Here is a 1,211-nt window from a genome sequence, read left to right as displayed (position 1 = left end):
ATGAAGTGGCAAAGGGTTTCCGGCCATGGCCATGAGCGTTGCTGTGATGAAACCGCATCACCATCGCCTGCAAAGCAACCAAAACACGTCGAACTTTTCTGCCCTTCTCAAGCGAGCTCTTCCTCTTCCTCTTTACTCGTGCATGAATGCCTGCAATAGTCCATCCGAGGATCAGGCGAGGTGTCTTGCTATGCGGTGCCAATATGTGGATGGGCGGTGGGGATGTATGTGAGGCGGCTACAGGAGTACAGAGAAGGACAGAGCAAGCTAGAACAAGAACACGATCAGAGATGGCAAACTTAGAGTTAAGGGTAGAGAGGGCAGAGGAGCTGAAGAACGTGAAGAATATAGGGACCATGCATGGGTATTGTTGTCGTCCTCTCTGCCAACATCCTCCGCCAGATTGATGACAGCAGCCACCCCATGTCAGGCATGAATGGTGCCCCCCAGCCCGTAACCGTTCCCGTGTAGCGCCACTTACTTTGCTACAAGGGCACTCTCTCCTTCTCACTCCACTTCCTTATTCCGGGCCTGCTCGCCACCAGCAGCGCTATTGCCAGAATGGAGGATGCAATCCATGATATGCAATTTTCTGTAGCGTACCTGGTTCAGGAGGCAGATTAGATATGAACGCTATTGCTGCAAAGGATAGGGCAGCTAAGTCTGTAGACAACACTGTAGACTCGTCCAAGGTTGCTGCAAAGACTTCCAAGGAGAAGAGCAAAGAAACTGCAGAGAGTGTGAAGGTGACTACGGATAGCTTGAAACGCAAGGGAAAGAATTCCACAAACTCCGCAAATGAGGCATCTGAAGATACTGCAAAGAGCGCAAAAGAGCATGGCGAGCACGCGCACTTGAGAGGGAGTGTTGAAGAGTGATTGGAAGATGCTAAGGAAGACATCCAAAGCTGGACACAATGGGCTTATGATAAAGCATAGTCGTTGTACCGCTAATGCCAAGAAAGATGAAGACTTGGGTAGTCAGGGTACAGCAAAGCAAGGATCTCATGAAGCCACGGAGACAGGAAGCAGCACTGCAGACATCTTAAAACAAAAGGCATGATTGGACGTACATGTGGATGATGTGGCAAACTCAGAGCACAAGTTGCAGTATCCAAGGTTTGCAGATCCAAGAAGGAGAATTCTGGTCAGAGTTCAAGATGAGGGTAGATGAAGATGGTTGGTCCAGGAGCAAAGAGCCAAAGAGCCAGG

At 49.8% G+C, this 1,211-nt stretch overlaps 1 protein-coding gene across 1 annotated transcript; it reads left to right on the top strand.

The window, feature by feature from the left end:
• The first annotated feature begins 626 nt into the window (after positions 1-626).
• Positions 627-878, top strand: LOC147462498 (uncharacterized). The gene has a single exon (XM_086526355.1). It carries the CDS (start codon positions 627-629, stop codon positions 876-878), a length of 252 nt encoding a protein of 83 aa, XP_086382481.1.
• The last annotated feature ends 333 nt before the right edge of the window (positions 879-1,211 follow it).

The sequence above is a fragment of the Adiantum capillus-veneris genome, chromosome 2, assembly GCF_014529385.1.
Source record: "Adiantum capillus-veneris isolate H3 chromosome 2, ASM1452938v2, whole genome shotgun sequence".
Classification (NCBI taxonomy): Eukaryota; Viridiplantae; Streptophyta; class Polypodiopsida; order Polypodiales; family Pteridaceae; genus Adiantum; species Adiantum capillus-veneris.
Note: the sequence above shows the minus strand (reverse complement) of the source record. Positions and strands in the feature narration are given on the sequence as shown.